At 41.3% G+C, this 14334-nt stretch overlaps 1 protein-coding gene across 1 annotated transcript; it reads right to left on the minus strand.

The window, feature by feature from the left end:
* Nucleotides 1–1053: 1053 nt before the first annotated feature.
* lhfpl5a (LHFPL tetraspan subfamily member 5a) lies at nucleotides 1054–7491 on the minus strand. The gene is made up of 3 exons (XM_072666216.1): nucleotides 7077–7491; nucleotides 3832–4071; nucleotides 1054–1127 (listed from the first exon to the last, which is right to left on the minus strand). Exons 1-3 carry the CDS (start codon nucleotides 7489–7491, stop codon nucleotides 1117–1119), a joined length of 666 nt encoding a protein of 221 aa, XP_072522317.1. The 3' UTR covers nucleotides 1054–1116.
* Nucleotides 7492–14334: the final 6843 nt, after the last annotated feature.

Consider the following 14334-nt stretch of genomic DNA (forward strand, 5'->3'; position numbering starts at 1 on the left):
CAGATTTTGCACCTTTTTTGAGCTAATGGTTTAAAATGTTTTGTAGTCATGTTTTAAAGATCGCAGTGTAAATATTATAATGGACACGGAGTTAAACTGTATGTTAACTTTCCTTGGTGGTTTCTCCAGTGTGCGACCTGCTGTGCTGTAAAAATGGATAAAAAAAAATTAGGTAGTAGTGCCCACCAGACTGAATTAATTAATTTATTTAAAAATAGATTTATGACACATTCTAGAATTAATGGTACATTTAGAGTATGCAAAGATTTGACTTTGATTATTTATTTATTTATACAGTAACAGAGTAACTTGACTCCATGTGCTAACAGGGTTGTGGGTTTGATTCCCGGGCTCGACAAGCTGCCACTCAATGGGCCATTGAGCAAGGCCCTTTACCCTCTCTGCTCCCCGGGCGCTGGAGTTGGCTGCCCACGGCTCTGGGTGTGTGTGTACTCACTGCCCCTAATTCACTAATGTGTGTGTGTGTGTGTGTGTGTGTGTGTGTGTGTGTGTGTGTGTGTGTGTGTGTGTGTGTGTGTGTGTGTGTGTGTACTACCACAGATGGGTTAAATGCGGAGGACACATTTCGCTGTACAGTGTCCACATACGTGCACCTTTACCTTTTAAAAAATATATGGATATTCAACACATAATCAGTGATTAAAAATTGAATGGGAGATTCCCTCAGTATCACAATAGAAGATCTGACCAGTGATTTTGATGCTGCTGATTTTATTCTCCACATTTCATACAAAACAATGACATTTCTCACTTGTTTTCCACCAGAGGAAGTGACCTCACTTTCAGGTCACATTATTTTATTAGAACTGTTCGCAAATGTTATGCAGTGTTGACCTGAAGACAGATATACATAGTTCATGTAGTTTTTCTGTAGATAACTGTGCAGTACAGACCCAGAAACCACTTACACAGGTCGATTAGGTATTTATTTGAAATGAAATTGCAATATGAGAAATGATTTAAAGCTCATAGATATGAGGATAAACACAGTCCACGTTTCAGGGTTATGTGCTGTGGTGGTGGTTTCTGGGTTTTTTTTTTTTTTGCAGTTGTAGAAAAGGTCATCTCAGAAGGTTCAGCAGTTGTCTGGAGGATTCATGCCTCTTCTGAAGAGAAAAAGAAAGTGGTACATCAGTCTCAATGATCCACACATGCACTGAATTGACAAATGAAAATGTGTACGTGCATGTCATCTCCACATTCTCTCATATATACATAAAAAAAATTATATATATATATATATATATATATATATATATATATATATATATATATATATATATATATATATATATATATAATCAGTGTTGATGGAGTGTTTAAAGGTGTGATAATTGGATACACTGAGAACCGATCTGCCTCTCTCATGATTAACTCTAATGTCTGAAGTTATTTGTGGTTGATTTTAATAGTTCTGACCTTTAATCAACTACAGCTACTTATTCCACTCTCCCTGGTCACCACAGCAGCAGCAGCAGTGCTAATTAACTTCTTACAGTCTGCAGCAGAGCCATATCCACGGCCCACTGCTGAGTCTCGTAGGAGCGGATTACCCCGAGGGAATAAACCAAAGTTACTTACTAAACTGACTCCGGTGGCTTATTCTGGTACAGTTAGCGACGCACTGGAGTTCATTTTAAAGGGAAGGAAAAGGTTCGAAATGTTCTCGCTCATTTCTGGAGGGATGTGGTGGGAGCGCGAGCAGCTCCAGCTTCATTCCATCTAATGATAAAACACCTTCACATCCTTTCAGCATCAGTATAGTATTGGGCTGACCTGCTCTATCTTACTGACCAGTGGGAATGCTGGATAGTGTTCTAACTATATGATACCGTATCAGTATCAGCGCAACACTAGAACAAATTTTAAGATACTTTGATAAGTACTGCTGTTACTGACATCCTACTTTTTAATTATTATTATTTTTTATTATTTATTTTTTTACATAACATTTTTGTTTACCAGTAATAAACAAAATATTGACAACATAAATAGTTTATCATTTAACACTTTTATTATACACTTTATTATTATTTTTATATATTATTTTATTATTAAACCATTTGTTATTATAAATTGTATCTGATTTTCTCCCCGATTTGGACTGCCAATGCTCTGTTGTGTGGGTTCAATACCTGCTTTCTCAAAGCTGCCATATTAATGCCCTAATTGCTGCAGAAGCACTTTTTTAACTGCTCTGAAATGTGAATTTAAAGACCAGTTAAAAGCTGTTCGGTGAAGCTTAGCAAGATTACTCTTCCCTGCCTGCACGTGTTTCTGCATTGTGGCCAATAGAATTTTTTCCTAGCTTTAAAACTTTTGAAATGTGCAGTTCCTCAACCCGTGAACGCTGCTCTTTCAAGCTTATGAGATCTTATTTGGGATTAGACATAAAAACGTATGACCTATAAAAAGTACAACACTATAAATATCAGGATTTATAGCCATCTATTGAGTATTTAAGTATTTAGGAGTTAGTATCGGTACTCTGTATCGGCAGATGCTTGAAAATCTGGCTTTGAAAAGGTAAAAGTGGAATCAGTGCATCCCTACTTTAAACACTATCTTTCTTACTTCAGTTTTCTTGCATTCGTTTGTTTAAATAATTATAATAAATTAATAATTAAGGTTCTGCTTCTATAATTTCTAATTAATACAGGTAGTGCTATATCACGGGCCCCAGATGTATTACTAGTCAATTAGCACTAGCCAAGACAATTGGAGGTACTATGCTAATGCTGCTAATGAACTCTGGACTTAGACTGTCACCAATCACCAATTCAAATTTTAGTTGCTATAAAAAGAATCTATTTTATGATGATTTAGTCAAATTGCACCTTTTTTTTTTAATCTAAAATTGGAACTATAGCTAATATTGGCTGACCCACCATTGAGCTACACAGAGAAATGCATTTTTGTAGACTAAAGTAAGTCAGTTCCTATAAAATTCAGATTTTAAGTGGCCTGAGAGACATTTTTGGGTAAGTATTTACAGAGATAATATTTGGTTAAGCGCTTGTTAGCAACGTTAGCAGCCTAGAATCCCCCGTTGTAAACTAAAGAAAAACACCAAAGTCAGATACCAAAGATGTCTTGACTAATAGCTTAGCACTACCTCAGATGCAGTTGATTAATCACTTTGGGCAGTGGTGGCTCAGTGTTAGGAGAGCTGGGTTATCGATCACAAGGTTGTGGGTTCGATTCCCACTTTTGCTATTAGCTGCCATTATTAGGCCCTCAAGCAAGGCACCGGGGCACAGTAGTATGGCGGACCCTGCGCTGGTTGATATGAAGGATCTGTTGATGCACATTCTGTGCTGGTCATTCCTCAGGGTCTGTTTTTGACCACAGAGCTGCTCTTCACTGGATACTTTTGCTCATTCTTAACCTACCAGAGACACTAATGAACCAGTTACTTCAGCATGGCACACACTACCACGTCACCACCAGAGTCACCGCTGTGTTGTGAAAGGTCCGACACCCAAATAATATCTGGTCAACAGCAGTCCTGTGGTCAGAAACTGACCCTGTGATAAATGGTGTGGAGGGTGGCTGTAAAAATATGCATAATAACAGATGGTCTCCAGCAGGGGTCACCAGTCTTATATACAAAGGGCCGGTGTGGCAAACAAGCTCAAGCACACCTGATTCCACTTGCTTGTTCAGGTGGTTTCAGTTGGTCTTCAAGCTCCTTCTAGATGGACGTTGATGAGGTTGGTGACCACTGGTCTACAGCTCGGAATTGTATACCTAACACGAGAGCTATTGGTAATATTAAAAATGATAGAGATATTTTTACACTACTACCACCTTTCTTCTCCTCCACCTGGAAGTCCTCAGGCAGCAGTTTGTCCTGCCGGTTTCCCAGTACAAAGGCCAGGAAGGACAGGATGAGCGAGTCCATGATGCTGATGATGGCCAGGATGTAGGCCCAACGCACTGTGCAGTTGCCCAGTGTGTATTTATCTGTGCGCTGGCCACACATCCGCTTCACCTCCTCAGAGTCCCAGCCGTCTGGATAGATCATGCAGCCTACGACCATGCAGGTTGCTGGGGAAGACCACACAGATCACAGTGACGTAGATATGCAGATATGGTGAAACAACACTATGCGTCCAGCGATTGTCTGACTCCTGCTTGTTTGTTAGTGAGGTCAGGATGATGGATGATTAGTTCTGGATCATAAACAGCAGTCCAGCTCATCAAGCTCCATCACTCAACAGAACACAACTCAATGCTCCCGACACTTAACTGGCAGCACCAAATTGGGAGGAAAGGGGGAAAGTGTGACACGATGTCCAACCGAAGGACGTTACGACACCCACTGCACAGTTTACCCACAGCTGTCCGTTTGCAGAAGTGCTGCTCATTACCTCCAGCTCTCTATAGAATAAACAGTGAATGATGTCAGTGTTCTCACACACTCACTACCCATGTCCTCAAAGCTGCCACTGTTGTGTCCTCGAGCAACTGAACCCACTTAACCCTCTCATTCCAGGGATGCTGTAGCGTGGATGACCCTGTGCTCTGACCCTGTGCTCTGACCCTGTGCTCTGACCCTGGCTTTCTAAGCTAAGAGATGCAGAGACATAACTTGTACATTAGTCAAGTCAAGTCAAATTTATTTGTAAAGCTTTTTACAGCTGTTGTCGTCACAAAGCAGATTTACATAAATAGTCATTAGTAAAAGACCGAGACAAAAAAGAAATAACGTAAGACATGAAGGATCAAAGACCCCCAGTGAGCCCCAACGGCGACAGTGGCAAGGAGAACCTCCCTCAGAGCTGGAGGAAGAAACCTTAGGAGGAACCAAGACTCACAAGGGGGACCCAACCCGTCCTCCTCTGATCAGAACTATTGATAAATTATTGATAAAAATGCCCAAACCAGATACAGCAGATAGTTAATAGTGGCGATATTAATAGTGGCAGATAGTTACGAGTCCATTTAGGTTTTAACATGGTCATTAAACAGGTAGCAGTGGTAGGACGGTGTGCCTGTGGTGGGTGGGGGGCCTGATGGTCGGACTGGTAGGTGGCAGGTGGTCTGACGCAGATAGAGGGGACCTCAGCGGGCAATCTTCCAGCAGGTCATTACTGTACTGTAAGTATAATGACAACAAATGCACTCAGCAACACTGGGCAAGAACACAAAATCTGTAGTGTGCCTTCAGTGAAACTGCAAATATTGAGGTTGTTAAAGTCAATAACAAAAACAAGTCTACAAGTTAATCTCGGCTAATTGGTGCTAATTATAAAGTTAAGCAGTGAAAAGGCCCGATGAAGAAAATCAAGTTTTTAAATTACCCCCCAGCCCCCCCAGGATCTTTAAAAAAGCACGTTTGACTCCGGTCCAGGAGCGCAAATCCCCGAGAACCATAAAGCTGACAACATAAACAATATCCCATGCGCCCCAGCCATAAAAGACAAATGGCTTTGGCACAATCCATCAGTCCTGTATTATTACAGGGGTGAGTTATATCTCAAGCACTTGCTCTTCTGCTGGCATGTTCATCAGAAGCCCTTGTGCCGGACAGCTCTTGGTTCTTGAGTCTAGAGTCATTCTCTTTTCCCTTACCCTAAATTTTCTGAAGCAACGCTAAAAAAAAAAAGGTGGTTAAAGACAGACAGGAATGTAAGAGACGAGATGTGCTTTCACACTCGGAAGGTCTAGATCATATTCTGAAAAAAAAAAAAAAAAATACTCAACTTTGCTGCTCTCTAACAGTTGCCTGGCAACTCTGGCCAGCCGTGCTTTCAGTGCAGGGACCCGGCTGAACAGCTATCTATTATTTACCTACTCTGTGTTATACTATATCTGCTTATCAGGATGGCTGCCGCAGGCTCGGGTGTTGTCTTACGGAGTGCTCTCGCTTTCGCTCTCGCTCTCGCTTTCTGCTAATGAGTGTAGCTCATTACGTAAACATGTTACACAACACTGTGTGGTGGAGTTTGGAGGAATGGTGCAGACACAGAGACGTCTCTTGGTGAAAGTGGTGGAAGTGGCTGGTTAGGCCTTCTGAGCCTCGGGGCTCTTTGTTCTTGCATACAAAAGATAACAGATACACCTGCCTCAGGATCCCTGGGGGGATGAGGATGCCCCTGGAGCTCAGGATCTATGGAGTGGATTTGGCTACTTTAAGTGGCACAAAGCACACATACAGCTTGTCTAGTACATAGAGAAGTACTGCCATTAGAATAGGACTCTCTGAAGCAGATAAATATCATGAACCTGTTGGTCCCATGGATTATGCTGGACTTGGCCTAGAGGGGTATAAAGCCCCCCAGCATTGAGGAGCTGTGGAGTAGTGTACAGTATTCTCTGGAGTGATGGATAGTGCTCCTTCCAATACTTTTGGAATGAGTTGGGGCTGATGAGGTGAGAGGGGTGGTGATCATCCAACATCCTGACCTCACTTTCCCTGGACAGTAGAGACAGTCACCAACAAAAGCAGGATCAGCTCTTTTCTTTTTTTTTTAAAATACCTTAAATCTAGAACAAACAATAAATGAGCAGGTGTCCCAATACTTTTGTCCACATCATGTTTCATTGATCTAATATGTGTCATTTATTTATGTGTGTTATTATCTTTAATGTCTTTACTCTCCTGCACTGTGTTCTCCACTTTGTACAGTACAGCTTTACCATTCTACAGCACAACCTGGTCCAAGTCTTCAGCTAGCTACTGAACCCTGCAGGGGCTGATCCGAAAGCATTGGACCACAGAGATCACACTAAAGAGTACAGGATGTAGCCAGCGGGTAGTTTTCTGCTGCAGGAATCTAAGCTCTTTATTCAATTGCTGGGTATTATATAAACTTACACTCTGCAGAGAGAAACCTCATGGAACTAACCATGGTTCTGAATTCCTGAACGCCTACTCTTCTCCTCTGCTGTGGAAACCTGATTTTTATTTTGGCATTTTTACCATTTCTTTTTTTTTTTTTAAGGCTTAGCCTCAAACTTTCAAGAGGCTGAGCAGCCCACGCTGAGCATCAAACTTTCATAGGAGTCTGTCTGCCTGCCAGGAGCATGAAAAGAACCGCAGCACTTACACGATGCCAGCTGCATCCAGGCACAGATCTTGTAGACGCTGCCGGCGTTGCAGAAGAAGAACAAACTGAAGCAGCCGATGGTGCCTACAATCAGAAGGAAGGAGATGCCCACGAAAAACATGGCAGTCTTAAATGCTCCGGAGGGAATGGAGCCAAAATCCAGGGCACTTCCCTTGCAGACCAGTTCGCCGGTGATGGGGTTGCCGATGCAGTAGTGAAAGAGTCCGAAGTAGCCTGACTGAGGAGTGTCCACGCTGTCCCCGATCCAATAAGGCTGGATGAAGACGACCATGGAAATGATGGCGAAGCAAATGGTGAATATGGTCCAGAGCACGCCAATCGCCCGAGCATTTCGCACATAATTGGTATGGTAAATTCTGGCGGCCTCACGGGCCGGGAGAAGCTTGTTGCTCATTGTTGCAAAAGCAGATTGCAGAAGATTACAGAAGTCTTACACTGCCACTAGTCACTAGTCTTCAGCGTCCATTGAGTTCTTCTTTATTGCCATATCAGCTACAACCTATCCGGTATAGCTCAACAACAGCAACCTTTCAGCTCAGATGTAACTTGTAAAGTATAACCTGTCAGCTGAAACCTCTCAGTCAACTCTACTGTATCAGCTCTAGCTTGTACAGTATAACCTACATCCTCAGCTATAACTTCAATCAAATCAAATATATATAACCTACCATCTCTCACTAATCAGCTATAACTTAACAAGTAGAATCTATCTACCTTTATGTTACACTTGATGTTAATCAGTCAGTTGTTTAAAGAAATTTGCTCCTCACTCAGCTTTTCCTGCCGATTTCCAGTCCAGGAAAATGCACCGGACAGCTCCTGGTGCTGAAAGCCGTTCCACAGCTTTCCTCAAAGCCAGCAGCTCATTCCTCAAGAACTCTGCTCTGCTCTGCTCTACAGGATCTTCAGGACAGGTAAGGCTGTAGAGGCTGTAGCTGCTAGAGTCGTGGAGCTCTGCAACTGGTGAAGTTTGTTTCTTTGCTCATGCACAAGCTATGCTGTGTAGCTCTGAGGTCGAGCAATGACTAATTCATGGTAAACGTAGCCAAGCAACTTCAGTTACAAGCTGATCCTTGTTTTATTCCTCTTAGCACAGAGCCAGATGGGGAGTGAGCTCTTTATGAATGTTTTAATTACGGGTTAACAGAGCCATGGCTCTCGATATGACCTCTGTGTCGATTAGTGCTACGGTGGCATTGGAAATGATTACAGTAATTACACTCAAAATTATGCATAACAAGTCTTATACGGTAAGATAATTACCTGATAATATTTTTTATATATACATGGATGCAGTCCAAATCGAGGGGTGGCAGCAGTGTCTGATAGTAGTTTCTCCTGCTGGATTAATTTCTAAGGCCATTTCCAAACCATTACAGGGCTCTGATGGCTGATTTCTTGGCCAGTGGTGGCTCAGCGGTTAGAGCACCGGGTTCGATTCCCGGGCTCGGCAAGCTGCCACTGTTGGGCCCTTGAGCAAGGCCCTTTACCCTCTCTGCTCCCCGGGCGCTGGAGTTGGCTGCCCACCGCTCTGGGTGTGTGTGTACTCACTGCCCCTAGTTCACTAGTGTGTGTGTGAGTGTGTGTACACTACCACAGATGGGTTAAATGCAGAGGACACATTTCGTTGTACACTGTACAGTGACAAATACGTGCACCTTTACCTTTAATGCGGTTAGCTGAGATTCTTTAAACCCTTTTAAAAGTCTGTGTCTAAGAAAACCAAACCCTAGATCAAACAGTGTCCAATTTTAACGTTTCATTTCTGACCCATTTCAGCCTTAAAGTATTTTGCAGAGCACAATAGGCTGTTCCAGAGCTGTGGCCTATGTAGTACCATGCTGTGTCAATCTCTGTAAGGCTGAAAAATAATGTCATAGTAGTCACTGGAGTTTGTGACCATGCCCTGAAGGGATGTAAGAAAATTATCAATATATAAAAGTATCGCAATATTATGTTTCATAATACTGTATTGATTATCAAACAGTGTTGATTTTTTATAAACAGTTTAGATGTAAAGATTGGTGGCAGACAGTGGTTCATTTAGTGTTGTGTTGAAAAGCCGACCACTAGATGGCAATGTTGTACTCTGTCTTCAGATCCCACTGTTCTGATTGGACTAAAAAGTAAAAAAAAAGTGTTTTTATACTATATGAATAAAAAATAAATGCTTACAGTATCGCAATATATTGCAACATATTAAACTGTAACCCCTGTATGGTGATACTTATTGTATCACCATCTTCTTGCTACACTTTATTGTAAAGTCTTAACTCCCCATTATGAAAATCAAATTATTTAAGCATGCTTAACGTAACCAGTCATAGCTAATTGCCAATATAAACCTCCTATCACATCACCTCCACTCAGATTTCTGAATTAATGCATTTTAACATTAAGTTCATATTATAGCTTATTATATTATATCATACTACAGTTATTAATGTGCTTTAAAAGGGTTAGTAAAACTCACAAAACTGCCAAAAACTGCAGTCTACCACACAATACACTGTCAAAACATGCACAGCACCATTAGCAGCATCCTCAGTACTATGGTATGTTTCTACCATCCATAGAAACTGATTAATGGAGCTACTGAAATTTCTTAACGAAATTGCTTAACGTTAAAGGTCCCTTATCTCACAGCACATTTATATTTTTAATTTCAAGCTCCACTTGAAATGTTTTCCCAGCCTCTCTTAACCAGGTAAACAGGCTGTTTCTGTTACTACACCTTTAAAACCACATATACAATAAATGAGCTCTGTTCTGATTGGCTGCCCTTTATTAAACGGCACTAAACAGAGCTGAAACACTTCCGGGAACTGCAACAGGGGATTTAAAAGGGGCTGATTTCGCAGCTTAGTCTGCTGATATGGACTGTATGAACTGGGGGTTAAACAGTTAACTTTTTTCCAGAACAGTTTGAGAAAGTCAGTTTTCCATCAGAGGGGCTCCTTGAAAGCAAGTATTGGCACAAACGCTGTTAGCCAGACCGTCTCCATAGCAACAAGGGGAAAAAAAAATTAAAATGTGTTGGAGAAAACTACAATAAAAGATGTCTGGAACATCAGTTCATGTTGGCAGTTCATTTTTCATGATTGTATATAAGGCAAACCTTCATGTGCAGTACATGTCCAAATATTTGTGGACACTCTTTCTAATGAATGCATTCAGCTGCTTTAAGTTGCAGCCTTTGCTGCTGACACAGATGTGTAAATGTACACACACAGCTTGGCCCTGTAGAAGAATTCTTTATTGGCATCATGCTGCCTAATGCCAGGCGTGGGCTAGAGGGGTATAAAGCCCCCCAGCAGCATTGAGCTGTGGCACAGTGGACCTACGTTTTCTGGAATTATGGTTGGTGCTCCATCCAATACTTTTTTGGGATGAGTTAAAGGAGTTGGGGATGAATCAGCATCCAGACCTTACTAGCGCTCATTCCGCTGAATGCAATCAAATCCTCACAGCAATGTTTCTCCAATATCTAGTAGAAAGCCTTCTTCTTCCCTGGACAGTAGAGACAGTTACTACAACAGAAGCAGGATAAAGAAACAATGAATGAGCAGGTGTCCCAATACTTCTGTCCATATAGTATGCCTTCACCTCAGCTCTTTGAAATAGCTAAAGCCCCCCTTTAGGGGCTGTCTTGGGTCCTGGAGGTGTACATCATGTGAATTCTGTTCACCCTCTGAACAGAAACTGTAGATTCAGAGAAGGACAAGCAGCTGTTTCGGCTTATCTGAGGCCTCTTTTCAGAGACGCCTGAACTGTGCAGCTATTGCTTCATGCCTAGGAGGAGAGTAGGAAGGGCACATAGCCTGAACATTAATCACACTGAGACATAAATGGACAAATGATGACCTTCAACCAACTGCAGGACCTTCAGAATACACTCTGCACGGTTTAAAATGAGGAGTAATTGCATGACTTGTCCAGTAGGAGTCACTGTAATATTGTGAAACACACAATAGTGGAGCAGGAGCTGCTACTTAGTTTAATTAATTAATTAATTAACTAACTAATTAACTAACACTTAGATTTGTAGTATTATTTATATTTTAGGGATGTGGATTATAGGATCCATGTTTACAAAAGACAGAAAAACAGAATAGAGGCCAGTTGTACCCCCCCCCCCCCCTTTTTTTTTATTGTTTTTTTTTTTTAAATATGACTGATCAGGGGCCAGTTTTACAAAAGCATCTTAACGTTAAGAGCATCTGAACTAGTAGAGAGAGAGAGAGAGAGAGAGAGAGAGAGAGAGAGTTCAGTAGGATGCTTTCTTGACCCCTTTAGGAATCATCATATACATCATTGTGCTTAGATGCTTTCAGGAAACCCAGCCCAATGCAGTGCCAGCCTTGCTGTAATGATTTTAATGGAAAGGTTTCCTGGAGTGAAGCCATAGAAGACCCCCTTTTTTCATGGTTCGAAATTGGAACCAAAAGTGGTACCAAAATCTTCCATGGTTTCGCTCAAAGAAACCCTCATATAGCACCTTATTGGTAAAAGTGTAGGCCTGTAAAGCCTGTCTGCCACGAGCTGCTACTTTTATTAACGGCTGTTATCTCCGGCTGTTCACTACAGTGTGTGTTGATCTGTGTGTGGTGTAATTACATCACATTCACCCATAATCTTTTGTTTGAGCTCATAAAGAAGCTTATAAAGAACCCCTGTCAGCTTAAACAATTGTTGCTGCTGGTACCACTGGAGGAAAAATAAAGGAACAAATAACACTGACATTTAAGGGGAAATAATGGCACGAGCCCCACCTGCCACTATGCATAATTTCTCAATAATTCATGATTCAAATATACGAATCAACGGCAGTGGGACAATAGCACAATACAGTGGTCTCCTGGGGGGTGGCCTAAGGAAATCAATGAAGCGCTCATCTGTCCAGTTCAACTGGCTTCGGCATGAATGGCGTCAAGTGATTGACGGAAATTGCCATCTGCTTGTGCTGATAGCTTCTTTTTTTTATTGTAACTCATGTCCAAAATGTCACCTCTGATATTAAGTTGCAAACCAACACATGATGAATGTATTGGGTTTTATTGCAAATATCACATTAGCATAGTAGCCTCGACTACCACCACTGGGGACTGGGGTTTGTTTTTTACACTGGAAATTAAAACTGTTCCTTTGGAAATTAAAGTATATTTTGTATTTTTTGCTGTGAATTATGTTTACTAAAGGATTTAGTGGATAAATTAAGTTGATTTATTCACTCTTTTGTTCAGTTTATTAAGGTGTTGGTAGTGACCCTTTTTTTTTACTGGAGTATACTTTTAGGCTGGTGCCCAGTGGTATTAACTAAGGCATAGCTAAAAGGCCACATGATTAAGGTGTTGGGAGTGGACTCGCACACGATGCTATAGGATGACATATTTTGCAGTTTTTGGAGAAAAAAAGTAATGTTTTTATTAGTAATAACCAGTAACCACCATCGTTGCAAACAGATTTTTACTGTAAACTGGTATTTTATGGGTTTGATCTTCTCTGAGTAAGTATTTTAAATTTGCACAGTGACACGTCAATTGCTCTGTACCACTCATTCATTCTCAGTACACGGCTCTAGAACATCCTATGAAGTTAGCAGTTTCCGAGATGCTACCACTCTTCGCCCGGTACGTTATCAGGTCCTTTTGGACATCCTTTGCCCATGATGATTGTTTTACGCTTTGCTACAACTGACTGGTGTGCCCGCTTATTTATACGTGTGGCAACCCAGCAAACACGGTTACCACATGACAACGTTCTGGCGACCTATTGTTTTGGTGCCACAGTATTGAAATGCACCATATATATATATATATATATATATATATATATATATATATATATATATATATATATATATAAATAGGATGTGTTCTATTGTCAGAAAATTAATGATGATTGGAAATTTTGGAAAGTTGTCAAGAGGTAGTCTTATGACCCAGAGGCAGTGTCACCTAATGATGAGGTTGTGAACAATGTAAACAATGTAATGCAACCTTTAGACAATGTCGTAGCAATGTTGTAAGAAAGTAGACAATGTTGATGTTTGGTAGGAATCCTTGTCACATGGCGTCTATGACCTCCTGAGCTATATATATATATATATATATATATATATATATATATATATATATATATTATAAAATAACAATAATATTTGTATTATTTCAACATTTCTGGATCTATTGGGTCAATTCCTTAGGATCCTCCCAAGCATTCATGCTACTCTGTAATTAACTTGCCTGGTTGTTATTTTTACATCTTCTTGAGTCACTATTTAATTAAGGTAACACCTTTCCTTACTGGAGTATACTTTTAGGCTGGTGCACAGTGGTGTGAACAGTGGCTGGTGTTGTAATATCCAAAAGGCCTCATGATGTAGCTTGATGTAAAGATCTAATTCAGCACATCGCAGGGCAGTGGTCCATCTACATGTTGTATCTCACTCTGCAACTCTCTGCCAAATGACCTCTTCCCCTCTGTTCATTAAGCTCCTGCGTTATCGTGGCACAGTGGCATAAAACTGCATCCAGCAATGGCCCAGTGACCCAATATACACAACTGCACTGCGCAGGGGTGAGACGGTCAAGAGAAAGCCACGCTGATGTGATTAACAGGTCGGAGAGTAAGCTTATTTAGTCAGACTTATTAAATGTACAGACGTCGTACAGTAACCCAGAGACGAGGCGTGTAATCAGGTTACTGTGAAGCTGTGATGCAATTTTCATTCACAAAATGGAGTGCTTGTGCGGCACTGGGCTCCAGTATCTTCATCTACGATCGCTAAAAGGCTCAGAGGCTCATTTACTTTTTACTGTAATGAGAAACAGTGGGGAACCATGCGGGAACCCTCAGGGCCTTCTAGGCCTTCAGGATGTTTGTTTAAGTGGTATTTAGATACAATGTCTTGCTGCACAGCTTTTCTAGGATGTTTAAGGTCCAGGAGGACCATTCCAAAAGCTTCAGTTTGTACCTCTTCAGACCACCAGTCTCTTCCAGCCAAGGCTGTCAGTCACTTCATTCCTAAATGAAGCGGCGCCAATTAGCACCGGGAAAACTAGCTGTGAGAATTAGACACTGGAGATGGAAAATGGGCGGAGTTGTTTTGTCATTGAAACATATTGGGATGGGCGGAGCTACACATCATACTGCAGCCAACCAACCAGCAGAGGTGCTAGACCTGTGGTTGCTTCATTTGTGAGGGATTGCGCTGTCATGCTTTCTACAGTCAATG

Source organism: Salminus brasiliensis, chromosome 21 (genome assembly GCF_030463535.1).
Source record: "Salminus brasiliensis chromosome 21, fSalBra1.hap2, whole genome shotgun sequence".
Lineage (NCBI taxonomy): Eukaryota > Metazoa > Chordata > Actinopteri > Characiformes > Bryconidae > Salminus > Salminus brasiliensis.

Coding starts and splice junctions, on each gene's coding strand:
- lhfpl5a (XM_072666216.1), bottom strand. CDS start 7,491: ATGAGCAACAAGCTTCTCCCGGCCCGTGAGGCCGCCAGAATTTACCAT. Junction 4,072..7,076: donor CTGGATGCAGCTGGCATCGT/GTAAGTGCTGCG, acceptor GGTCTTCCCCAG/CAACCTGCATGGTCGTAGGC.